This window comes from Anabrus simplex, chromosome 5, assembly GCF_040414725.1.
Source record: "Anabrus simplex isolate iqAnaSimp1 chromosome 5, ASM4041472v1, whole genome shotgun sequence".
NCBI classification, from domain to species: Eukaryota; Metazoa; Arthropoda; class Insecta; order Orthoptera; family Tettigoniidae; genus Anabrus; species Anabrus simplex.
The window spans coordinates 243,575,038-243,601,291 of record NC_090269.1 but is presented as its reverse complement, the minus strand read 5'-3'; the positions used below and the strand labels follow the sequence as shown (position 1 = coordinate 243,601,291).

Genomic DNA, 26,254 nt, shown 5'->3' with positions numbered 1-26,254 from the left:
CCAGGTGGCAGATTCCATATCTGTTGTTTTACTAGCCTTTTCTTAAATGATTTCAAAGGTATTGGAAATTTATTGAATATCTCCCTTGGTGAGTTATTGCAATCCCTAATTCCCCACGCTATAAACGAATATTTTCTCCAATTTGTCTCCTTGAATTCCAACTTTATCTTCATATTGTGATCTTTCCTAAAGACACCACTCAAACTTATTCGTCTATTACTGTCATTCCACGCCATCTCTACACCGACAGCTCGGAACATACCACTTAGTCGAGCAGCTCGTTTCCTTTCTTCCAAGTCTTCCCAGCGCCAAATATTTTTGTAACGCTACTCTTTTGTCGAAAATCATCCAGAACAAATCGAGCTGCTCTACTTTGGATTTTTCCAGTCCTTGGATCAAGTAATCCTGGTGAGGGTCCCATACACTGAAACCATACTCTAGTTGAGGTCTTACCAGAGACTTATATGCCCTCATATTCACATCATTACTACAACCCTTAAACACCCTCGTAACCATGTGCAGAGATTTGTACCCCTTATTTACAATCCCATTTATGTGATTACCCCAAATACTTATAATGAACCCCAAAAGGAACGTTCACCCCATCAAGGCAGTAATTAAAACTGAGAGGACGTTTCCTATTTGTAATTCACGCAACCTGACTTTTAACCCCGTTTATCATCATACCATTGCCTGCTGTCCATCTCACATTATTATCGAGGTCATTTTTCAGTTTCTCACAATCTTCTAATTTATTTATTATCCATACAGAATAACGTCATGTGCAAAAAGCCTTATCTCTGATTCCACTTCTTTACGCATATAATTTATCTATATAAATAATATCGTAACGACCATGTGTCTGTAGGTTCCGTACAGTTATCCGTTTCAGGTGTAATAATGACCATCTGCATATTTTTTAGCTTTGGTGTCTGTTTGTCTGTTTGTCTATAACTTGAAAACTACTGGATATATTTCTGCCATACTTCATATTTAGAATCCTACTGGATATATTTCTGCCATACTTCATATTTAGAATCCTCCTGTCTTTGGGTAAGTTTAGGGCAAATATTTCTTCCAAAGCCCTGAACTGTCTGGGGGTTTATACGAAACCAAAACCGTGATTTTGCACCACCACAAAATGTACACAACCAAACTTAATGGAAATATACCTGCCTTAATGGAAATCAATCTCTAAACCTTTTTCCCATATGAATTAGTTCTATACGAAGATTAAAAAGGGAGATATTATTAACGGACTGTTTTTCGGTACCAGACTACTCAAGAGCGGGTGCATGTAAAGTCCACTTCTTATAACCTGAAAACTACTGTAGATATTTCAGTCAAACTTCATATTTAGCATCCACCTGACCACAGGTAGATTTTCCGGTCTATACCATGTCAAATTCCCGGAATGGACTAGGGATTTATAGGGAATCGAAACAGTGATTTTATTCTCCCACATTTTATACAAGACCAGCCTAACTGGAAATCGACCAACATTGATGGAAACCCATTCCTAAAAATGTTTCCTCATGTGCATTTTTTCGATAGGAGGATTAATAAGGGAGATATCATGAACGGTCGGTTTTGCAGGCTAAGTCCAGCGGACATAGTCCAAAAGTTGTTGTACGTATAGCAGATTTCTTGTCTATATAAATAAAATCGTAACGACCTTGTGTCTGTATATTGAGTAATGACAATCTGCATATTTGTTAGCTTTAGTTTTCTGAAAGTCCTCATTTTTAAATCCCCCCTCCCCCAAAGCAAGATAGAGGCACCATCTGCCAGGGGAGTTAGAATATTGAAATCGATGCCAAGCTTCTAAATATTTACATATTTCTTTTTTTACCTCGAAAAATATCGGAAAAATTGAGGTAATTTTAAGGTCAGTGTACTTTCGTTTCGAGGTATTTCGTGGATAAACAGTAAGTCGTATCCAAAACGGATGGCATAGTCTCATTTCAATTTGGTGTGATCTACAATTTTGGTCCTGTAACGTTTCGTCGTATTTCTATTCCTCATATGTTAGATTTGTCTCTATTTCTCGATTATACCTACATACATGTTGCTCTTTGTACACGTATAATTCGTAGATCGAATGGTACGAAAGATAGAATCATTTAATTCTACACAAACATTGGCCCACCTAGTATCCATACGTGAGCCAAATTCTATGTTTGTAGCTGTCACATTAGTACCCAAAGTAATGTACTGTGAGAAAACCTTGCCCAAATTTACCCTGTTAAACGTTTATAACTCAATTTTACCCATAAATATATGAGATATAATATCTTAATATCAGCCACTTAGACCACTAAATGAGACGTCATAATGTACAATCCCTTTGTCGATATGATGTATCGTTTAGCAGCAGTTAATCTATAAATGAAGGTTAGCAATATTATAAACATGCATATACTTCGTATGTTATTATATATATTCATTGAAGTCGACTTGTAGATATGTAGTAAGGGTGTATTTTCCATTATAATTAATATCTTACATCGGTAGTGACTCTCAGCAGGAGGGTGTCTGCTATTGTAATTATTACTCCCTACATCGACTCTGACTGGCAGTTGGAATGGGATACTTCTCCAACTCCTTTGTAACTAGCATTAGTAAGGAGGAACTACCATTGAAATGAATGATTCCCTTCTAGATTTGACTGCAGAAGTCAAGAGAGCGTGCAATTTTCTTCAAAAATCCCCTAACCGATTGTGTTTATGAATAGGCAAGTGTGCCTGTAATTGTAAACAAATGTATCCATCTAAAATATGACTGGCATTAGACATAGTGGCCTCGCTATTATAACGGAAACTCATCATCTCGGTGTGACTCCCATTAAGAAAAGGGGCTTGTCATTATAATGATAACAGCACAACTTAAGTTTGACTGGCAGTAGGGAAGGTATCTATTTTAATAAAACCTCCCCGAATCGATTGTGACCCCGCAGTAGGTAATGGGGCCTCCCATTTTAATGAAAACTCACCTACTCGGTTGTGAATGGCGATGAGCAAGTGAGCCTGCCGTTGTTATCACAGCTCCTCAAATCACACTTCCAATGTAAAGAACGTACGGGAACCACCCCCTGCTGTTTCTGCAATTTTTAAACTTATTCACTGCATGTACAGCAATTTACTTCGATATCCTTATACAATGTAGAATACCATCGCGAAGCACGGGTACAAGTCCAATAATACTGCCTTGAGGAATTCCCTCTCAGTTATTACTGGGTCATATAAAGCGTTGCCTACTCTAATTCTCTGAGATTAATTTTCTAGAAATAGAGCCACCCATTCAGACACCCTTTTATCTAGTCCAATTGCCCTCATTTTTGCAACTAGTCTCCCATGATCAACCCTATCGAATGCCTTAGATAAGTCAGTCGCGATACAGTCCATTTGACCTCCTGAATCCAAGATATCTGCTGTATCTTGCTGGAATCCTACTAGTTGAGCTTGAGTGGAATAACCTTTCCTAAACGCGAACTGCCTTATATCGAACCAGTTATTAATTTCGCAAACATGTCTAATGTAATCAGAAAGAATGCCTTCTCAAAGCTTACGTGCAACGCATGTGGCCTGTAATTTTCAACTTTATGTAATCAACCTTTCCTTTATACACTGGAGCTATTATAGCAACTCTCCATTCATTTTGTATAGCTCCTTCTTGTAAACATTAATCAAATAACAACTTCAGATATGGTACTATGTCACAAAACATTGTCTTTAGTTTATCACCATAAATCTTATCAATTCCAGCCGCTTTTCTAGTTTCAACTTTTGTATCTTATTGTAAATATCATTGTTATCATATGTAATTTTTAATATTTATTTAGTATTAGTCACCTCCTCTATCTAGACATTATCCTTGTAACCAACAATCTTTACATACTACTGACTGAATACTTATAACTTTTGAAGATCCTCACATACACACTCCCCTTGTTCATTGATGATTCCTGGAATGTCCTTCTTGAAACCTGTTTCTGCTTTAAAGTACATATAGATACCCTTCCATTTCTCACTAAAATTTGTATGACTGCCAATGTTATGCTTGCCATCATGTTATCCTCAGCTGACTTCTTTGCTAATTCAATTTCCGAGTAAGTTCCTTCAATTTCTCCTTACTTCCACAACCATTCCTAACTCTATTTCTTTCCAACTTGCACCTCCCTCTTAGTCTCTTCACTTCTCTGTTAAAATGTAGTGGACCTTTACCATTCGTTACCACTTGAATGGACTATGACACTTTTTGGGGAACTCGTCTATGATTCTCGTTTGTAGTGATGGCGACCGGTTATCCCATTTCGTTGACATAAGGCTGATCCCGTATGACAGAACTTATCAAGGATAGCTGATGTTATTATGTTATTTGGTGCCTCCTTATTAAGTCGATCCTTGTCTATTGTTGGTTTGCAGAGAGAAACCATTTTTCTACTGGGTTTGTGTCTTGCTAAGAGTAACGGTCACCTTCGCAACTCGACAGCGAATCTACCGGTTGCCTGCCATGGCAACGTCTCTGATTGCCAACAAGGAAGTGACGTAATGCCATGATCGTCATCGTTCGTGTAAACTCGTGGTCGTCCATTGGTCAGTAGGTGAGAGGGGCATCATATTGCCATTCCTCGGTACACTTGCGGAATAGCGTTGGAGGTTACAGTCGTATATGAATAGTGGTAAGCGTGGTTGTTAACGTTCGAATATTACTGTGTAGCCCATTTTCACTATGTGATGTTGTTTTCTGGCGTATGATATGTTTCTTGATGTATTTATCCTCTATTTCCGTTTTCTGCTTTAACTTTCTTACTCTGCCTTGCCTATTTAGGCTTAAGTAATAATCCCATCATTCAACTCCTGATCTGCGCCTAAATTTCTCGTCTACTGCCGATTTCAACTATCATAACTCATATGATCAGAATTTAGTGAGGGACATTTCAGTTTTTCAGTATGTCCACATGCACAATCTACGAATTCGATGATTAATTCAGGTAACGTACCTTTAACTAGAACTATTAGAGTCAGTGGGGTACATTTTGACACTTTTGAGATTGGTGCCACTCTCTATGGCCGCTACGAAACGAGCTATTCTTCGAAAATCATCCTTCAAAACTTAAAAATGAGATAAGGTGCCTGAGACATTTCTTATGAGCAAGCACAGGGTTGGTTTGCATAGAGAACAGTCCATATCTAGGGCGTCTGAGAGTGCTTCTGAAAGTGAGGCCAAACCAGATTGGAACGGATAGTAATTTGGAGAGCGATGCTGCTAGCCAGTCCTGGTTCAATTCACAGAGAGAATGCCATTCTAGATCTAGGAGACTACTTTTAATAATGTTGTTGTTTTTGCGTCCCGCTAAGTACTTAAGTTTCTGACGACGCCGAAGAGCCTGAAATTAAGTGCCGCAAGAGTTAATTTCTGCATGGGTACATCTACCGATAAGAAGTTGGCGCATGGAAGAATCTTTAAACACCACAGAACTGAGGCAGGATCAAACCCATCAACTTGATCAACTGCTAGCCACTACCCTGCTATCTCAACCATTCAGCACAGCAAGAATCCTTCAGAGCACGCGGCCATTCTCTGTGCCGACAGACTTAAGAACGACGTAGCTCGAGATTCACAGCGTGATGTTGAACGTGAGGTGACGTTCGGTTCCCTGATTATTAGATAGTGCCGTTTAAGAGAAACATCGCTGGATGGCCACAATAAAAACTCGTACTTGGCTATTTTCACTTGAAATCAAATATCAAATCGCTGAGGAATATTTGTAGGCGTAAGCAGAACGACGAAATAGCTATACGTCATCAAACGAATTGCAAAATGCTCAACAGGAATAAGAAAGATGACTAACTGATTAACACAGATTAGAGCACCGGTAAAGATCATAGTTCCCTAGAAGCAGGCAAGTCAAGACTTGCAATTATTAGAAAATTCAACCCCAACTGAAGCTAGATGTCGTTTTACGATTCCATGAAGTGAAGTACCGATTACATTCAGTAGCCCAAAATGAATCTCAAATGGAAGCACGAATCAGAAGGAATCAGCTATACCCCGGGAATAATGGAATGGGATCCTGTAGCGTATCCACCAGAATATCGATTTTTTTTCTGAAGGGACACATACTGAGTCTGGTCATGTTGTTCAGTTCGTGAGATCCTATAACAGCACATTCCACTGCCCGCATGTGAAGCTGCTGAAAATAAGTAGGAGCCATGACGAACGGTGACATCCACAATATTACTGCAGAGACCACTATAAAGACTCAACAACTGACAAGGTAGTTATGTTACTAGTGCAGAAGGAACGTAACAGGCGATGCCTCCATCGAACGAAAGACTAAATAAAATGTCTTCCTTTCCATTCTTATCATAGTTTTTATGTTTGCGAAGATATAGACTCAAAGTCAGACTATATATAAGAACTCAAGAATTGGGTTCTACTCTTCGCCTTAAAGATATCCCAAGTGAGGAAGTGCATAAACTTTCCTTCCAAGCAGTTTCTCCGGAGGACCTCGGTTTATACATAAATGACTTCAATACGTTACATGCGTAAATATTCCTGCCGTAATCTTTCGATTACAAATACAATGAACGCAGAGTGGGCAGAAATGTAATTTAAGAAGTTCAGTTACCCAATGATCGTCAAGACATTAATCACCTCCATTTTACTTGAAACTGAAAGCTCGCATCGACTTATTAACCAAAGGACAAATATTTGTACGAATTTTTTTCTACGTTCTCTGTTCAGTGGTAAATGCGTGGTTTACCTATACTGTTACGGCTTGAGGATCAGATATTAACTGCCGTACAGGTAACGTCATTTGCGCTGAATTGTCAGCACTTTCCAACTTTGTTGAATGTCACGTATTCCGTTGACCATGGGGTTTTCTGAAGTGGCACTCGCCATATATAAAAGACCAACGAAGTTCAAAACGGTATTCATGAGTTTTGATCAACTAAACATTCACGGGGGGTGATGGATAGTATTTTGACCGGCATTAGGAGTCCATACCGTAGTAATGACACCATATTATCAGAACTGTGCATACTTTTTAATGTAGAGATATACTCTTACAATAACGTTAGATCCACGAGTTGGATTCCAGGTTGTGCATCTCATAGAACTGTGAGATATGTTCGATGTTGGCTCCCAGTTCCGTCAGGAAGGTGATGAGGGTGCGTTTGACTGCCTCCTCGCGGTCCTCATGACCCAGGGCCAAGGTGCGGTAAATCTCGGAACGCCGAGGGCACATGCGGTAGAGAAGCATCATGAGCTGCTGAGCCATCCAGCCGTGATAGCGGTGGAGAGTCTCTTCGTAGGCCCTCTTCAGCATGGGCTCCACGTCGTCTTCCTCGGTATCGTCCACGATGTACTGTAGGAACGAGTGCAGGAAGTGAAGCGCTCTCTTTAGCCACAGGAGGGACTCTGTGACCCTCATGCCGCCCTCCGCCTGCTCCTGGTTTATCATATCCGTCAGGTACCTGCAACAGTACCACGCACTCCCTTCATTATCACTGTCATTGTTTACATATTCACAGATAATACATTTTGTGATCAATTGAGGAACGGATCCATGTGCAGCGACTAGCAAGACGTAACAACGTTGATTGTTTACGTCTGAGTAATTACCATACTAGGTTTCAAAGCAACGATAGGTAGTGTTGTTTTACTCGCGAGAACCGTACTGCAGATAAACCAAGCAGAAAATTCAGCAGCACTAAGTGTTAAGACATGATACTGTATAGGCTTTTGGGCTTAAGCTGTGTCAAGAAAATAAGGTGAATTTCTTTACGTTTCGCAGTGAAAGCCTTTCTCGTGGACAGTCGAGATTTCTTCTGTGGACGCAGAGCACAGTTCACGGCTTAAGCCCAAAAGCCTATACAGTATCATGTCTAAAAGTACGGGCCGTGAAAGCATCAATGGCAGCGCTAAGTTTTATTAATGCAATGACAAACAGATGTATTACCCAATTAATATGATTAACAGTTGATGAAAATTACCTCATTCCGACTTGATTTAATGAAGAAACTTTTAATGGCAAAATATATCACAATTATATTGTAAATTAACATGTGTTTGAAACTTTTGTATATAAATCTTAACGCTTTCAGTTTATTTATTTATTTATTTATTTATTTATTTATTTATTTATTTATTTATTTATTTATTTATTGCGCACTATATGGTTTCTTTATCCAACTTACCATGTGTCACTCTTAGTACAGAAAATAACAATTCACCTCTTTCTCTTATGAAAAAAAGCACTGACTTACCTGCTGATATCAATATTTCGTAGATAATGTCCATAAGGCATTATACAACATTAAAGTTGACACCTCACCAGGCCCAGATAATATTACAATTCGTGTATTACGCCTTCTCAAGGCTACAAAGTTTCTGACGTTACTCATCAACACGATGGTTCATTTTTCCTACGTACCTTCAAAACTCAAAAGAACAATTTTAATACATAAGGGTGGAGACATAAATTATATTAAAGAATGGAGACCTATAATCATATATTCGATGATTAGGAGAATAACTGAAAGAGTACTAGATATGAGAGTGCGTTCGTATATCACACTAAGTCCTCGCCAGCGTGGCTTCGTGCCATTACCTGAAACTCATGTCAACGCTTCCCTCGTGAACGGTTGCCTCCAGGATGCGAAACGCAACAAAACGGATTGTTGCGTCATTTTTTAGATGTCACAAAAGCATTTGACTCTATCGGACATGAACATATCAATCGATCTCTTCGATAATCTGAAATTCCTCCTAACGTATGTAGATTAATTGAAGCATGTTTTACAAAGAACATAGTTCAAGTGGAAGCTGATCATAGGAAATCAAAACCCAGCGAAATTAAGTGTGGCGTAGCTCAAGTGTCCCCTATCTCACCACTGCTGTTCAATTTAGCAATCAATACTGTAATACAAAATCGCACTGACCATGAGATATCCCAACGTTATGGCTAAATTTTATCTGGTGATCTACCGCCGTTATCCTCATTTGCTTTCGCAGATGACCTAGTCATACTCAGCAAAACCGAAAATGATGCTACTACCTTGTTAAATTTAGCTGAAAGCAGCTTTACAGAAATTGGTTTACATATCCATCCTCTTGGAAACATACCTATAATCCTGAAGAAAGGAAAATTAACTGAAGGAAACGTCACTACAGTCGAAGGATCAATAATACCATCGATTAAAACAAACAATGAACGAATCAAGTATTTAGGAATTGACTTCAACAATGAAATTTCTCTTGACAGACGTAAACTAATAAGCACAATAACTTCTGACTTAAATAATCTTGTAAATACAGAACTTCTAAAACCAGAGCAAAAGATCAAGATTATTAACGAGTTTGTTTGGCCGGGTTTGATCTATCTTCTACAATGTGCCCCTCTGACACAACTATCAAACACATTTCTTAAAGATCTGGACAAAATTATAAGAAGTTCCGTAAAACAAATAATGATGCTGCCTGACTATACTCCAAATTCGATTCTGTATAGTGCCAGAAAGGTCAGAGGGATGGGAATAATTTGCTCAGAATGGGAAGCTAATATTCAGCATTACAATATTTGCAATCACTTACTCCATGTTCAGGACGTTCACCTACTATACGTAAGGAAGTTACCTGAAGAACAATATATGGCACTCCACAGACTTGACGTAAAAAAAGAAAGTCTCCCCCACCCCACCCCCAAAGATTGACGGAAGAAAACTACGAGAAATTATGAGAAATCGATCCTTTCAGTCGAGGTGCCAGCTACCACATAAAGGAAAAGGAGTAGTGTTATATTCAGACTGCCCGAAAACAAACTCCTGGATGACTCATAAATCACCTCTGTCCTCTTCTGAATGCATAAATGCAGTGAAGATGACATGCAACCTCACTGCAGTAAGGCCGGTTCTCAGGACATTCAACACAACCCATTGCCGCCAAAATGGCTGCAACGAGACAGAAACCCTTGGCCATGTGCTGGGAATCTGCCGGAGCACTGAACTAATGCTCAACCCATCGCCATTATCGTATAAGAACGTCGATTGCTCAAGGCTTGAGACAGCGTGGATGGGAGGTGCACGAGGAAGCTCACTGCATTTTCTTTTGCTAGTGGCATTACGTCGCACCGACACAGATAGGTTTTTGGCGACGATGGGATAGGAAAGGCCTAGGAGTTGGAAGGAAGCGGCCGTGGCCTTAAGTAAGGTACAGCCCCAGCATTTGCCTGGTGTGAAAATGGGAAACCACGGAAAACCATCTTCCGGGCTGCCGACAGTGGGATTCGAACCCACTATCTCCCGGATGCAAACTCACAGCCGCGCGCCTCTAACCGCACGGCCAACTCGCCCGGTCAATGCATCTCTACCGATGACTCTAATCGAGGGCGGATATCGTAGACATCGACAGAGAGGACATTAAAGCAATGGTCTTAGATCCCACCATTCGCTTTGAAAAAGACCTAAATCAAGCTCGGGATGTGGACTTAGAAAAGCAAGCTATTTATGTTCCATGCTTGCCTTACCTTTCATCTAAGTATAAAATACCTATCGATCTGTGGATTGTCAGAGGCCTGCTATTCGGAGCAAAAGGCACCCTCCCTAGCCAGACATCGAACTTCCTACAAAACTTGAAAGTTCCATTCTGCGAGTTAGAAAATATATTAATACAGATACTGAGGGACTCTCTGCAAATCAGTCATTCCCATCTGTACCTGGAAACGTGATTGACATTCCTCCCCCACTAACCCTGGGAAAAAAGAAGATAACAGCATCAACGATTAAAAGTTAATTTCTTGATATTTTTAAACTCAATTGAAATTGAAACTGTATTCCGGTTCCAAATGGCCACCCTCATTGGAGGGGAGCGTGGAAGAAACCTCCACGTGTGCAGCCACAGAATAAATTGTGCAGTTAAGTTTGATTAAACAGACTGTGACTGATGGTGCTCCCTGGAAACGGTAGAGTGTGCACATATCTACCGGCTAATTCATCCATTCCAGAAGTGTTGAAAGATGATTCTTAAAAGGTCCTTTTCAGGATCACAGTTGTCGATTATGTCTATAAACATCGAAGGAATGTGCCTTGTAAAAGAAGAACTGTTGTAGTATTTATGTAAGGAAAATGACTGTGATGTCCTTTGTGTACAAGAAACCCATCGAGACAATAAGCAGAGCAGGCCAAGAATTTCTGGCATGCGTTTAGTAGTAAAGAGACCAAGTCAACAGCATGGAAGTGCGATACTTGTCAAACCTGGTATAGCGGCCCTATCCACTGATATATCTGACTGTGCTGACGTAGTACTCCTTACAGTTGAGTTAAATCATTGCACTGTTTCCTCTATATATAAAACACCAAATTATGCATTCCATTTCCAGAAACCAAGGAATTTCGACAATAAACCCGTCCACATTGTAATTGGTGACTTTAACAGCCAAAGAAACGTCTGGGGATATGAACATGAGAATGAAGATGGAGAGGCTGTGCTAGAATGGGCTGAGACCCACCAGATGCTACTGTTACACGATGTTAAACTTCCTCCTTCTTTTAACAGCGGACGTTGGCAACAAGGTTATAACCCTGATCTAATCTTTGTTAGCGAAGGAATTGCTCAGCAGAGTATAAGGAACATCGGCACCCCTATACTACACACAGAGCACAGACACATCATGTGTCAGGTATTTGCTGCGGTACGTCCCATGAGCGTACCTTTCCGCAGGCGATATAATTTTAAGAAAGCAGACTCGAACAAGTTCACTGCATATTTGGGAGATGCTGTATCTGATATAGGCATTTCTATGACTGACTACGACCTGTTTGTAGAAGCAGTGAACAAGAGCTCCAGACAGTCAATTCCCAGAGGTTGTTGAATGAATTATGTTCCTGGTCTCAATCAACAATCCTCTGCTCTGCTGGCTGAATACATTGATCTATTCGGGACGAATCCCTTTGGCGAACAGACTGTGCAGAAATGTCTAGAGTTGACAACAATGTTAGCGGAAGATAAACGAAATCGTTGTATATCTACCCTTGAAGAGCTGGACATGTCTAAAAGTAGTCAGAAAGCCTGGTGACTCTTAAAGAGGCTTAATAATGACTTCACAAAAGCCCCTGCTCACATCAATTTGTCACCAGATGCCATTGCTCATCTACTTCTGCTCAATGGAAAAATAGGGGGTTATATGAATAGAGTTAGAACGCCAAACAGATAAGGAGTCTAGCCACCTCACTAATAATATCACCCTAGAGGAACTAGAGAAAGCCATAAACAAATCCAAAAGTGGCAAGGCTACAGGTCTGGATGACATGAGAGTGGAACAAATAAAACATTTTGGTTCCAGAGCAAGGAAGTGGGTTGTTGATTTTCTGAACAATTGCCTGCAGAGTAAACAGATACCAAAGGTGTGGAGGATGTCTCGAGTGATGGCTATGTTGAAACCAGGTAAGGATCCATTAGATCCTAAGAGCTACATGAAAATATCATTACTTTGTCACCTATATAAGATATTTGAGAGGATCCTACTCGAGCGCCTCACATCTAAAGTAGATCAAAGTCTTATTCCAGAACAGGCGGACTTTAGATCCGGAAGGAACTGCACTTCACAGGTGCTTAATTTAACTCAGCACATAGAGGATGGGTTCGAAAGACGTAAAATCACAGGAGTGGTATTCGTGGACCTTACAGCAGCGCACGACACAGTGCATCATAGAACTTTGATCACCAAGCTCTATAACTTCACCAGAGACTATGGTTTCACGAAGATTGTTAAAACTCTCCTGCAGAATCGCCGGTTCTTTGTTGAGTTTCAAGGAAAGTACAGTAGGTGGAGGGATCAACGGAATGGACTTCCTCAGGGCAGTGTCCTCTCGCCAATCCTCTTTAACATCTACACGAATGACCATCCAAGGCCTTCCTATACAAGAAGCTTCATTTATTCCTATGACCTGGCTTTAGCTGTCCAGTGCGATGACTTTCAAACCACTGAAATGCAGCTCTCAAATGCACTTACGGAGCTATCAGAACCGGCTACTGCAAAACCCGACTAAGCCCCAGGTGTGTGCATGTCATCTTCGAAATCGAGAAGCTACTAGACAGCTGTGCGAGACGTGGGGGGGGGGGGGGGGGGGGGTAAGCAACTGAAGCATTGTTTCTCACCAAGGTACCTGGGTGTCACTTTAGATCGGACCTTAACATACAAGAAACACTGTGTTAACTCTGGACAGAAAGTCTCAGTCCGAAATAACATCCTCCGTAAACTTGGCTCAAGCAAATGGGGAGCCCATCCAACTTTCTTAAGAACCTCAACTCTTACTCTGAGTTTCTCTGCAGCTGAGTATGCATGTCCTGTATGGTTCAGGTCAGCCCATACGAAGCGGGTGTATGCAGTCCTTAATGAAACCTGTAGAATAGTAACTGGGTGTCTGAAACCTACTCCCACTGACAAACTCTACTGCTTAGCTGGTATTTCCCCTCCAGACATTTGGCGAGAAGTGTTTGCAAGGCAAGAGAGGTCGAAGGTGGATCTCACAAGCAACCACCCGTTATTTGGACATCGACCTCCACCCAGAAGACTGAAGTCCAGGAAAAGTTTCCTCATTGTCTCCAAGTCTCTGGATAAACCAACAAGAACAGCACGTTGGGATATGTGGCGAGCAAAAATGGAGCATCTTTCTGATTGGATGGTGCCTTATGAATCACCACCCCCTGGTCATCATTTGGAATAGACAACTTGGAAGACACTGAATCCTTTGAGGAGTGGAGTAGGTAAATCCAAGGATAGCCTAAAAGTGGGGTTATCTGAAAGATCAGTCAGACTTCTGCGATTGTGGGGAGCAACAAACTACCCAACACCTGTATGACTGTCAGTCCGGCCCTGTTCGTTGTACACTTCAAGACTTGATTCAAGCCACTGATGAGGGAATTTCTGTTGCCCATTTCTTGGCAGACATTGTGTGAAACACGTTTTGTGACGTAAAATGTACTTTGTTTTATTTATATATAATACCTTATTTATATTTTAAGTTTTTCCAACACTCTGACACGAAATAAAATAAACCCTCATTGGAGGACGGATGATTTATTTTTGTAATAAATCTCTCTCTACCAATAATATGATATAGCTTACTAGAATAATATCTTGAACAATTATGTATTTATTTACAAAACTGCCTCCCAATGAGGGTAGCCCCAAAGAACTCAGTATACCCACAAGAAAATAATAATAAACATTACGATTAATTATAATTAATTACAATATTAAAATACAATAATATGATATACATTTCCAATAACACCTAAAGGTGATATTAAGATGAAACATTCTATTAATCCTAATATTATATTACACTTGTAATAATAAGTAAATAAGTAACGATTATATTTTGGGGTTAAATATACAAAAATTATAAAATTAATTAATATAACAACATATATAAAAAACAATTTACCATCTATATACACTGACTGACAGAGCAAATGCAACACCAAGAAGGAGTGGTCAGAACTTTATGCCAATTGCAGGGTAGACTGACGTCACTGAGGTATGCTCATGATGTGAAATGCGCCGCTGTGCTGCGCACGTAGCGAACGATAAATGGGACACGGCGTTGGCGAATGGCCCACTTCGTACCGTGATTTCTCAGCCGACAGTCATTGTAGAACGTGTTGTAGTGTGCCACAGGACACGTGTATAGCTAAGAATGCCAGGCCGCCGTCAACGGAGGCATTTCCAGCAGACAGACGACTTTACGAGGGGTATGGTGATCGGGCTGAGAAGGGCAGGTTGGTCGCTTCGTCAAATCGCAGCCGATACCCATAGGGATGTGTCCGCCGCCAAGCGGTGGCAGCCCCGCACGCCACGTCAACCGCCATTCTTCGCATGTGCAAGACACCCTGGCTGTTCCAATATCAACCAGAACAATTTCCCGTCGATTGGTTGAAGGATGCCTGCACTCCCGGCGTCCGCTCAGAAGACTACCATTGACTCCACAGCATAGACGTGCACGCCTGGCATGGTGCCGGGCTGCCGGGCTAGAGCGACTTGGATGAGGGAATGGCGGAACGTCGTGTTCTCCGATGAGTCACGCTTCTGTTCTGTCAGTGATAGTCACCGCAGACGAGTGTGGCGTCGGCGTGGAGAAAGGTCAAATCCGGCAGTAACTGTGGAGCGCCCTACCGCTAGACAACGCGGCATCATGGTTTGGGGCGCTATTGCGTATGATTCCACGTCACCTCTAGTGCGTATTCAAGGCACGTTAAATGCCCACCGCTACGTGCAGCATGTGCTGCGGCCGGTGGCACTCCCGTACCTTCAGGGGCTGCCCAATGCTCTGTTTCAGCAGGATAATGCCCGCCCACACACTGCTCGCATCTCCCAACAGGCTCTACGAGGTGTACAGATGCTTCCGTGGCCAGCGTACTCTCCGGATCTCTCACCAATCGAACACGTGTGGGATCTCATTGGACGCCGTTTGCAAACTCTGCCCCAGCCTCGTACGGACGACCAACTGTGGCAAATGGTTGACAGAGAATGGAGAACCATCCCTCAGGACACCATCCGCACTCTTATTGACTCTGTACCTCGACGTGTTTCTGCGTGCATCGCCGCTCGCGGTGGTCCTACATCCTACTGAGTCGATGCCGTGCGCATTGTGTAACCTGCATATCGGTTTGAAATAAACATCAATTATTCGTCCGTGCCGTCTCTGTTTTTTCCCCAACTTTCATCCCTTTCGAACCACTCCTTCTTGGTGTTGCATTTGCTCTGTCAGTCAGTGTACATTATTGCAAAAATGTGAAGGAATGTACAGTCATTTACAAATTTGTGAGAGGATAAAATATTTTTATGATTTTGCGAGAAAGAGACCATTTCAAACCTCTGCTTGCCCCCCACCCCCTTCTTTTCTGAATATCGTAACTACAATTAGCCCAGTATCTTAGTTTACACAGTTTGAAAATATAAACCGAGTTTCGTGAATGAATATTGAATTTTCACGACCGCGTTGTAATCGAAACCGACTTTCAACCTATCAGGTCGTGTTACGTACATTTAGTACGTGTTGAAGAGATGTTAAGTACAGAACAAAAATGGCCAACCAGACACCAGTGGGATCCGAACCCACAACCTCCACTGCCGTTTACACGTGATTATGGAACATATCGTGGGTTTACGAGCAAAACACACTAAGTCAGTTTTGAGCTTTTCATATTTTCACACCATTCCATATGATCTTTTCCACTCTATTCACTGGTGATTTACATTAAGTAGTACGTGTTCATTGTGGTTACTAAACTTTCTCATTTCTATCTTCTTTGTAAGTCTCAAGGGACGAATTCTATTCCTTAAAATGCATGAATACAATGTCAGCCACACAGAGTTATTCTAGACCCGGTACTCTAACAACTCATTACGTAATTTTAAAGAGAAATACTGTATTCTCATTCTGAGAGCAAATATTGCAATGAAATACTGTGTTGACATAAGGAAATCAAATAAAAAATATAAATTTGCGGAATATTTTCCTATGGATTTTTTCTCAACTTGTAGGTCCACAACAGAAAAAGATAAGACCATGATAAAGAATTGTACACAAGAATATTTGTTTATTCATGCAGTAAGCAGTTTGGCATATTTTAAGGAATTTGCATTAATGGTGGACTGTTTTGAAGTGGCAATCTAATATCTTGGAAAGTGAAATGAAATCCAACTACTATGCTATAAAAGTCAATACTTCCAGGACTAAGTGATATCGGATGAGAGGGAATCTTAAGACGATTGAATGGCGGGTGTGGACCATGGAATTACACTAGTTGGACTATTTTAAGTACTCAACTTGTGATATTTGCTGAGGTAACTATTATACTGGAAGAAATTCAATTTTACTTAAAGCTGTCAGTTCGCAGTTGTCGAGAGTTTATTGTAAGAAACCAGTGAATTTCCTGTTGTGATCAACATTAATTTTCAAGTGGACGATGAGTTCACGGTTGTGATCAGCGAAATTTTGCTACAAGGCAGTAGGTTTGCAGTTGAGACCAAAGGAATTTTATAAGAACGTACAGTGATTTGGCAGTTGTGGTCAAGGGTGTTTTATAAGACGACAGTATGTTCGCAGCTGTGATCAACGGTGTTCTGTAAGACGGCATTATGTTCGCAGTTGTGATCAACACTATATTGTAAGTGGTCAGTGAATGTTCTGTTGCGATCATCAGTATTTTGTTACAAGGCAGTGTGTTTTCAGTTATGCCAAAGGGTATTTTATAAGAATAGAGTGAGTTGACAGTTGTTATACATGGTGATTTTGAAGAAAGCAGTGAGTTGACAGCTGTGATCAATGTTGTTTTGTAAGAAGGCTATGAGTTCGCAGATGCAATGAACGGTATTTTGTGACATGACAGTGAGTTGACAATTGTCATCAACGGTATTTTTTGCAATTCACTGTTGTGATCAACGGTATTTTGTTAAAAGGCAGTGAGTTTTCAGTTATGTCTAAGGGCATTTTGCAAGAATAGAGTGAGTTGGCAGTTGATATAGATGATGATTTTGAAGAAGGCAGTGAGTTTACAGCTGTGATCGATATTGTTTTGTAAGAAGGCAGTGAGTTCGCAGATGCATTGAACGGTATTTTGTGATATGGCAGTGAGTTCATAATTATCATCAACGATATTTTAAAGAAGGCAGTGAATTATCTGTTGTGATCAACGGTATTTTATTACAAGACAGAGAATTCGAAGTTTTGACCAAGTGTATTTTTTTAAGAAGGCAGTGAGTTCGCAGATTATTCGTAGATCGTTCTGCCGTATTCGAATAATAGGTGGCTGTTGGTGAACTAAGGATATTTGTATGGAAGTAGCATGATGACTGCTGGTAAAAAAGGGTGGAGAAAATGGCAGGAGTCACTATAGGCAGGTAAAAGTTTGTGTTGGATATGAACTAAATGGAAGAATCTCTGCCTATGAACAAACTTCGTTGAAAAGGTAATGCGGGGCAAATGGGAATAATCGACTTGTACATGGAGAATTGAGTTGAATTTAATTGAATTTATTGATGATTTACATGCCACTAAGGCTGAAAAGTCCCTTTATGTAGCGTGTACGTATAATACAGTACAGGTTTATGAACACACATTTTTAATAATATTAAAATATTAAACTAAACATTAAACTTTAAAAATTAAAATACAGATACCAAATCCAGTAAAAATAAAACTCGATTATGGGTGCAATGAAAGTAAATCATAAGCCTATTTATTATTTAGACTAGAAGGACCTAAAGAATATAAAGCTAAATCTAAGAAACAATTTTCTTAGAAATATACATATTTCTGATTGTTAGACACAAGAATGCCCGGTCTTGCGTACTCCTCCACAAGGATATATGTTAAGGACTGCTTTAGTTGGGTACAGTTAGTGTTAGTACAGTTAATGAAGATTAAAGACGTTAAAGACACGTGATGTAGTGCATACAAAGGATTTATTAAATTTAGTGGTACGATAAAGGTGAATTTGAAGGGTAGTTTTTGTAAATCTTTTATCTCTGTTATGTATCTACTTCATAGTTTTAAATGATTTGTAAAGTTAGGATAGGGTCTTCAGTTTGAGAATTCTGTGCGTAGCAACAGTTACTGGTGTCCATGGCGGAGGACATGGGAGGGTTTTAACCTGCGGAGTTTGCTGGAGGATCGTAGACAGAGAATGGACGGTTGAGGGACCACACTTTGGTGACTAGCGAACAGGAAGAAAGGTTAAGTGAATGTGATGGTTCTTACTGACTGCACCTATGCCGACTACGCCGAGAATTATATCTGTCTATTTATCCATTGTGAAGGGATCAGTCAATACCTAAGCAACCATCATCTTTAGCACTATGTCGAAAGGTGCGCTTCACGAATCGCTTTATCGTATTATCATATCCATTTTAATGTAAGTTCATTTGCACATACTTTTATAAGAGGTCTTATGAGTACTGTTAACCACGCACCTAACCGGATCGCATATGTGTATGCCTGCACATAAATGTTTAGTTCTTACTACTTATGTAATCAGGAGCCAGTGATTGCAGCACTATCTAATCCTGATCTGTATATAACCTATTGTTGTTTTGTCATTTTACTTCTAAATTTGTTTATTATCATTTTTCAAAATCTGTTGTTAATTTTTCGTGATCTTTTTTCTGTGTTGCATTATATATCATAGTAGTATATTTTGTAATGTCTGTTGTAATTGGAGTGCAACTCTGTTACAGACATATGTCTTAAATAAATAAACAAGTAAATTTGTACACTCCAACTAACAAGTGAACATACATTTTTAAAAGTATCAAGAATATTTTCTAGCGAGAACATAATAATAATAATAATAATAATAATAATAATAATAATAATAATAATAGTAATAATAATAATAATAAATTTATTCAATTAGTTTTTAAGTCCATGTTACATCCAATGATTCTACGCATTTGTATACACACTTCTTGCACACCATTTACGGTACCAGGACCGCCTCCATCTGGTCCATCATTGTTTGCAAGTCCTCCGTCCACAACTCGTTATCCAAGTTGCCTCGTCTGAAGTCGATTAGCACACTCTCACATGTTCTTTTTAGTACAATGGTCTGTAGGTAGGCCTGTAGCTGTTTGCTCACTTCCAATTTGTCCATGTGCTTCTTGAACAAGTTGGTAACTAGCCCGTCCCATGTTATTACCACAGGGACCATAGTCACCTTGGCCCCATTGTACATAAGTGAGAGTTCGTTGGCTAGCATCTCGTACTTTCTTCCTTTAGTGGTTTCAGTCTGTTTCAGGATATTTTTGTTTGTGATTCCAACTTCAATTAATAGGATTTCATTCTTTACAAGGTCATGTATCATCAGATCCGGTTTGTTGTGTTCAATGCGAAGCTCAGTCTGTATGATGACGTCTGACTTTATTCTAATTCGCTGATTGGATATGACATTTTCAACTTTATAGTTCTTTATTTTCTTAGAATTATTCAGCCCATACTTTTTGGTGAACATGAAATGCAAGCATCTGACAACATCATTGTGGCGTTTCTTGTAGTCCAAATTAAGCATTCGTCCACATTGTGTTGCCAGGTGATCTAGTGTCTTATTGCCCTGGTTGCAGTGTGGGCACCTCTGGAATATACTCCCATGACTAAAGAAGATGTTTCTGTCTTGTATCTTACAGAACATTCCTTCTTCCTGTGGAGATATATTCCCCCTCATTAGCCATAACGATGACTGTTTTACGTCAACAAATTTCTCCTGTTGTTCACGGAACAATGTGGAATGCATTGACTTAGCCATGATTCGATCCATTCGCATCTGTTTTTGTTTCTGTTTAACTACTTTTACCGTGACATCGTTTCCTTCCTCAATTAGGTACTTCCGTTTCAAATGTTCTTCAATCAGTCCAAGATGGGTTGCATTTCTTCTTTCACTTTCTGCGATAAACTTCGTTCTTGTGTTTGTTGCCAAATATTTACATAGTTCTAGTAAAATCAATTCGGCCTTCTCAGAAATATTTTGTAGTCCTCTTCCTAACTCATGTCTTTTCAGGTACAGTCGTTCCATATTACCTGCTGTTCTGACGATATTATGCTCTCTCAAGATTCCTCTCACCTTCAGATCAATGTTGTTAAATTCTTCGTGCTCGTACGGGATCAGGCCAATATAATAGTTAATAGTTGATAACGCGTACTCATTTATTGCTGCAAACAGGTTTCTCGCGTTCAACTTTGTTTGGCATACATTTGTTACCCGTGATTCGATCTTGTTGGCTATGATAACTTTATTCTCGGGTTTAATTACATTTCTCGAGTCTTCTAATATTCCTAGGTATTTGTATCCTTCCACGTCATTTACCTTCTCTCCAAAGATATGGTTCGAATTGATATTGTTCGCTGACTTTTGCTGATTGATTGTAAAACCCATGTTGTTGAGACATTGATTCGTCCACTGGCTCAGCTCGTTCAATGTCTGCACATCTTTGGCGAACAATTTAATGTCATCGATGAAAATGAGGTGGTTGCACTCAATTCTTCCATGTTCATCTGCTTGGATCTTCTCGCAGTTCTTATTTAGAATTCTGCTTAATGATTCCATAGCAATTACGAACAACTTGGGTGATAGAGCATCTCCTTGTAATATTCCTCTATTTATTTTCACGTCACCGACCACTTTATTTCCACATATTAATGTTGTTCTCTGTTTGTCAAGTGTTCTATTGACAAATTTAATGATGTTTTCTGGCATATGTATCTTCCGTAGGCATTCAATTAGGTATTCATGTGACAACGAATCATATGCTTTCTGAATGTCCACCCAAGCAGTATACAATTTATTATTGTACTTTTCATTTATGGTTTTGCTTATAAGTGCTTGTTCCTTAGCGCCTTGACATCGGTTGCGTGTTCCCATTTGATTACTTGAGATAATATTGTTCACGTCACAGAAATCATTGACTATTACCGTGAACACTTTGCTGATTAATTTGAATAAATTTGAAAGGCATGTAATTGGCCTCAGGAGCTGCGGTATGTTTGCATTCGGGACTTTTGGAATCAAATATGTTATCCCAGCATAAAGTTCTTCATCGATCAAGTCTGGGTTTTGGATTATTTCGTGGATTAGTTGTTCTAACCTCTCATGTAGTGCATACATTCTCTTAATAAAGTAATTATATACAAAATCAGGTCCTGTTGCTTTCCAGTTCGCAAGGTACTTTATACAACTGGATATGACCTCTTTTATCTTATCTCTATCCATATCTACCTCCACTTCCGCTGGACTTAGTTCTTGGATCAGTTGTTCATAATCTTGTCTTTCATCATATTGCCAAATTGTAGTCCAAAAGCGTTTGGTTTCTTCAAGATTAATATCTTCACTTACTGTAAATCTGTCGCCTTCAAGGTCACGATAGAAGGTCTTCCTATTAAACTCAAACTTTCGGTTTGTGTTTCTAGATGCTATACGATTTTCAGCTATCACTATCTTCTTCTTGTAAATAGCTATTTTCTCAAGAATCATATCACGCATCTTCTGAATATCACTACTCTTGTTTGAATGAATTCGATTTTCTCTACACATTCTAATCAACTCTTTACTTGCTCTTTCATTTGGGCGGTGGGCATCAATTATTTCCAATTTTCTATTCAATTTGTTGATCTTGGCTTCGATAGAGCTTTTCCAGACAGATGCCTTCTTTTCTTTAGCTGTCACCATCTCATACGTCTGTTGGCATGCATACAACACATCATTCATTTCAGCGATCGTGGTTATTTGCTGTTCTACTCGTTCCGATTTTATGATTACATTCATCATTTCGAATATTTCTTGATTTATTTCCTGGCTAAATATTTTCTTAGTTCTTGATTTTGCCTCTTTCTTCTTACAGTATTCATCAATATTTGTCAATAACGTTCGTTTCACTTTGAGGAACAAGTCTGTGTTCTTCACCATAGATGGCATTTGTATTGCATTATTTTCTTTGAGGTTATCCGTTTCACATGCATTAATATTCTGACTCTTGTGTCTGAATCGATTGTATAAATTCCTGACATCAATTTGACGAGCTCCTTGGTCAAAGCGTTGTTGAAACTCTTTGGTTATTTTCGGCCACCATCCTCGGGGCATCCTGCTAAACCGTGCATCAATCATCTGCTGCAATCTTTCGATCCATTTTACTTTGTCGCATTCTTTAATCTCATTGACTAATGCTACAAATATAAGCTCTTTGTTTTGTACTTCTGCCGTCTCGACCATGTTTGGGTCATCTTCCCCCTCTCCCTCACCTTGTTCCACAGCTGTAGATAGGATAATTAGGTCGGTATCTCGCGAGGCATCGTTTGATTCTTTCAGTTTATTCGATGATTCGATGCTCGGAGTAACCATTTGATTTTGATCACGCGTGATTGTGTTAGTAGATGTTTCCATTTATCACCAGAACATTACGCGAACGACCCACATTAGCACTAGGTGTATAACTGCGCTCTAGTGTTGTTTCCTCACAACTCAAGTGATAGTACCACAAAATTATTGTTCCAATACGCCTTTAGCGGTGATCTTGTGAACTACTTATTACGTTTCGATGTTGTCTAAGCTTCGAACCTAACTCTTATTCGTTTAGGTTAAGTACCTTCATGCAACCGTAGTTCGTGATTCTTAACGACACTAAACATTTCACACAGACTCACCTTAACGTCCGTTGATCAGCGTTTGCTTCTTACACTCTTCACAACTAATACAGTCTGCATTGTGAAATATTGCTCTTATAAGTACCAATTCACTATCACTCGCAAACGATACGTCCTATCACACAGCCGCCATCATTGAATAATATAATAATAATAATAATAATAATAATAATAATAATAATAATAATAATAATAATAATAATAATAATAATAATTGTACCGGAGGTATACCCGAACAGTGCATTTAAAACTAACACCTTATAGAAGGCCCTTTTGACTCTGAAATTCATTCCGGAAGTAGTGTGAACATTTTTCAACAGATGTCGCTACTATCAATTTATGTTGTGTCCTCTGGGGTGAAGATTAACTATTAAAATTCAAGATAAATTTGTGTGTTAAGGTTTCCTAAACTGGAATGTTTAATGTTTGTTTTTGATGTTCAAAAGTTATCAACACTTCTATCTCTTCCTGCCAACTTAAGGCGTTAGCCAATAAGAAATTTTGCCTTGTACATTTATTTATCTACCAATCAATATTTTCTGATATTTATTAAATTAACCATTAAGAACTGGGGGTGTGACAGGGCCTTGGCCCAAATTTTTCTTTGGGGTAAAGTCCGTAAGGGGATGGAGGATACGGAAGACGTGGAGCGGAATAGGTCGGCAAAAAAGGAGGAATGGAAATAGGGGATGAAGGGGCGAGAACTACAAGGAGTAAGACTAAAGGAGGAGACTAGAAGGGAGGGAGGGAAACTTATAACTATATTGGAAAATAGGATGTGTGAATAGTGAGGGATTAATAAGCAAATTAGGAAATAAGAAAGTTCGGGAAGTAATAGAAAGTTTCGATGTTGTGGCACTCTTGGAGACGTGGCTGGAATCAGGGAAGGAGATAGCATGGAAGGGGTTTGCGATTAAATGTAAATGTAGAAGAAAGGAGAGGAGTAAGGGACGCGCACCAGGAGGGATGATAGTATTAATTAGGGAAGACATTAGTGAAATGGTAGAGGATATAGAGACAGGTATGGAAGAAACTATATGGTTGAGATTGAATATGGGAGGGGTTGAGGGAAGGGGGAAGAAAATAAATCTAGCGTTCGTTTATTGCCATCCTAGTAGTTCAGCATATGCAAATAAGAATTTTTTTGAAGAGCTATTGGTGGATATTAGTAGGACAAGAGGGAAGTTTGCAGGAGAAGAGGATATGTTGTTATTCGGAGATTGGAACGCGAGAATAGGGGAACAGAGCCCAGTATATAGTAGGAAGGATGGAATGTGTATGTTGAAAAGTAGAAGGAGTGAGGATAAAATTATAAACAGTTATGGGGAGAAGCTCCTAGAGATGTGACATTTTCAGGTTCTCGCAAAATTCAATTTTTAAAAATCCGACCCAGAAATAAAATGAGCTGTCATCTGTTACTGAGAATAAATATAACAATCAAGGATAATTTAGGATTCAAGCGACTCTTGTGATAATTTTAGAATAGATATTAGGTATATCCAAACTACTAATAGTAATCGCTGGGACCCAAACTCCCTAAACAACAATCCGAGACGTCATACATGCAATGGAAGATACGATATTAGCAATTCTTGTATGTCTCACTGAACACAAATTACTATTATACAGGACAGAACCTGAAAATACAGAAACCTCAACGTCCAAGTTACAGATCCGTAACGGAAATGTTCCATCTGACCGTCGGGCGAGGACTAAGTTCTACAATGGATCTTTCAAAGTCTCCGGAGCTCAGATGAACCTGGGGGTTGACATAAAATTTAAGGCAGAGCTTCGGTCAGAGAGAGGGAATTTCCCATTAGGTTGCCCTCCTCACCCCTTAAGGGTGGGTAATTAAAACCTTTATTGATGGAGCAGCTTCGTAGTTGATTTTAGCTGTCTCGCAAGACTGATTAACTCCGATCGTGCAAGGGCAGATCAGTCATCTTGACGTGTTATACGGTAATGTATTCCAAATGTCGGCTGCCTGCATATAAGATACATGAAATACTTAGTAGTAGTTTAACAAATTTTGGAAACTTCAACTGGGATGAGGTATTCTATATGCTCACCAACTGAACTATTGACATGATGGTCACCGCTTATTATACGTTAAACGGAAATGATTTCAATACCGTAAAGTAGTTCTTAGCCTTATTTACCTGTATGTGGTCTTATCGGCAACGTATCTTTCCTCAAGAGTTTCAAGACAGCGCCACATATCGAACTTGATTGGGGCAAAAACCTGTCGAAATTTCTCGATAAGCACAAGGACACCCTTGACTGCTTCCAGGAAGTCTTCTGTTTCAATTTTCCCATCGACAATGCTTGGAAATGGTGTCTGTAATGTGTTAAGGTATGTCCTCTCAGCCTCTGGTAGGCTCTGTCGATTTGAGCCAGCCATCTGCCCGCCACACGGCGTCCGGTAACCATGGATTCACTTTCCAAAGCCACTGTGTTGAAACAATGGAATTATCTACTGTCGTAGCCTTCAGTTTATTTAATATCCTGATTATGATTATTATAATTCTTTATTTCTTAATCCGTTTCCTTCCAGGGTTGGTTTTTTCCTCGGACTCAGCAAGGGCCTCTACCGCCTCAAGGGCACTGTCCTGGAGCGTGAGAATTTGGATCGGCGATACAACTGGAGAAGAGGACCGATAACTCACGCAAACGCCCTCAACTGTTATGCTGAACATGGGCCTTGTGGGGGATGAAAAGTTTGGAAGGGATAGACAAGGAAGCGGGAAGGAAGTGGCCGTGGCCTTAAGCTAGGTACCATCCCGGCATTCGCCTGGAGGAGAACTGGGAAACTACGGCAAACCACTTCGAGGATGGCTGAGGGGGAAATAGAAACCCCCTTTACTCAGTTGACCTCCCGAGACTAAGTTGACCCCGTTCCAGTCCTCGTACCACTTTTCAAATTTCGTGGCAGAGCCGGGAATCGAACCCGGACCTCCGGGTTTGGCAGCTGATCACACGTGTGGTCAGCACGACGAATCCTCTCGGCTGTTATTCTTGGCTTTCGAGACCGGGGCCGCTATCTCACCGTCAGA

At 40.0% G+C, this 26,254-nt stretch overlaps 1 protein-coding gene across 1 annotated transcript; it reads right to left on the bottom strand.

Moving 5' to 3' along the window:
• Positions 1-7,084: 7,084 nt before the first annotated feature.
• Positions 7,085-25,602, bottom strand: LOC136874472 (pleckstrin homology domain-containing family A member 8-like). The gene is made up of 2 exons (XM_067148102.2): positions 25,361-25,602; positions 7,085-7,484 (listed from the first exon to the last, which is right to left on the bottom strand). Exons 1-2 carry the CDS (start codon positions 25,600-25,602, stop codon positions 7,085-7,087), a joined length of 642 nt encoding a protein of 213 aa, XP_067004203.1.
• Between the last annotated feature and the right edge of the window lie 652 nt (positions 25,603-26,254).